Source organism: Cebus imitator, unplaced genomic scaffold (genome assembly GCF_001604975.1).
Source record: "Cebus imitator isolate Cc_AM_T3 unplaced genomic scaffold, Cebus_imitator-1.0 Scaffold473, whole genome shotgun sequence".
Taxonomy (NCBI): Eukaryota; Metazoa; Chordata; class Mammalia; order Primates; family Cebidae; genus Cebus; species Cebus imitator.
The window spans coordinates 1,204,203-1,205,756 of NW_016107788.1; the positions used below are offsets into that span (position 1 = coordinate 1,204,203).

General features: G+C 50.5%; 1 protein-coding gene across 3 annotated transcripts in view; it reads left to right on the top strand.

The window, feature by feature from the left end:
- IZUMO2 (IZUMO family member 2) overlaps positions 1 to 1,554 on the top strand; it is an 11,260-nt gene that overhangs the window by 4,743 nt on the left and 4,963 nt on the right. For 2 of the 3 annotated variants that reach the window (XR_005197428.1, XM_017512537.2), the window contains exons 3-4: positions 484 to 570; positions 808 to 828. Coding sequence is in view for 2 of the 3 variants with exons in the window: in XM_017512537.2 (XP_017368026.1) it covers positions 484 to 570; positions 808 to 828 (108 nt within the window). In the remaining variant the exon portion in view is untranslated. The remainder of the gene's footprint in view (positions 1 to 483; positions 571 to 807; positions 829 to 1,554) is intronic. The other variant, XM_037732838.1, reaches the window with a different exon arrangement.

Sequence of the window (1,554 nt, forward strand, 5' to 3'; positions counted from 1 at the left end):
GAGAAGAAGAAAAAGAAGAGGAGGAGGAGGAGGAAGAAGGGGGGAGGAGGAGGAGGAGGAGAAGGGGAGGAGGAGGAGGAGGAGAAGGGGGAGGAGGAAGGGGAGGGGGAGGAAGGAGAAGGGGGGAGGAGGAGGAGAAATGGAGGAGGAAAAAGAAGGAGGAGGGAGGCAGGGGAGGGGGAGTAGAAGGAAAAGGAAGGAGAAGGAGGAGGAAGAGAAGGAGGAAAAGAGAAATCAAGTCCACTTACCAGATGAGGAAACTGCGGCCAAAGAAGGTTGGTTTTGCCTAGGCCCCACAGTGAATCAGAAGCTAGATGCAGGATCTCCCTGGCCATAGATTTGCCCAGCAGACCCTTAGTCATCCTGGTCTTGGTTGCCCCTTATAAATGAAGAGGAGCTTCTTCATCTCTTCTGGAAGCTGCAGGGAGCGGGGTGGGCTTTCTGGGTGCCTCCTGCCCCACAGAGATCTCTTTCTCTCCTCAGATGAGCCTCTGCTGGAAGAGCTGGTGAGCCTTAGGGCAAATGCGATCCAGGAACTCAAGAAAGTTTTAAGATCATATGAATTAAAAGGTGCAGCATGCCTCTCCGCCAATCCCCTCCCCTTCTCCCTTATCTCTTGATCCCCTTTTCCCACATATCCTCCCAAACTCTTTCACCTCCGCTATAACTCAGCCTTCTTCATTTCTCCCCAATCTTCCCTTCTCTCCTTTCCCAGCCTTGCCCCTTACCCCATCTCCCGATCCCTTCCCAATTAAGTTTTCAAGTTGTCATCCCAATTTAACTCACCTCAGCTCTTTTATCTTGCAGCCTGCAACGCCAAAATTTGCCGTGAGTTCTGGACCGTCTATCTCTCCCTTCTCTATTCTCCTAACCCGCTTCACCCTGTCCCCTCAAATCAAGTCCTGCTACCATTCCTTACTCTCTTTGGTGGTTCCCTCACCCCAAAGCCATGGTACTAGGGAGATTTGCTTCTTAAAGGCTTGTGAAAATAAGGACTACCTGCAAAACAGTGTTTCGAAGGTATGTAAGTCACAGTGAGCTAAGCTACGTTGTATTAACAAATAAACCCTCACATCTTAGTGGTTTAACTATTTTTCTCTCACCCAAATTCCACTGAAAGTTGAGTGACACTTCCAGGTGGTGACTCAGGGATCCAGGCTGCACACACACAGCAGCTTCTAAGCAAGCTTCAAACGGGAAAGCAAACGGGAATCACCCTGAGAGTTTTATAGCCAAGCCTGGACGGGAGGCACATGATTCTACTCACTTTCCATTGGCCAAGACAAGGTCACATGGTCGCAATTTACTGAAAGGCACCCTGGGAAATGTAGTCCTCCTGTGTGCACCAGTAGAGGAGGAGGCCAGGCACCCAAAGAGCAGACATCTCACCAGTGTCTGCAAAGGAGGCTCCAAATTAGGAAAGTGCAAACTCAGAATTAAAAAACGTTTAATTAGCAGGCCGGGCGCGGTGGCTCACGCCTGTAATCCCAGCACTTTGGGAGGCCGAGGCGGGTGGATCACGAGGTCAAGAAATCGAGACCATCCTGGTCAACA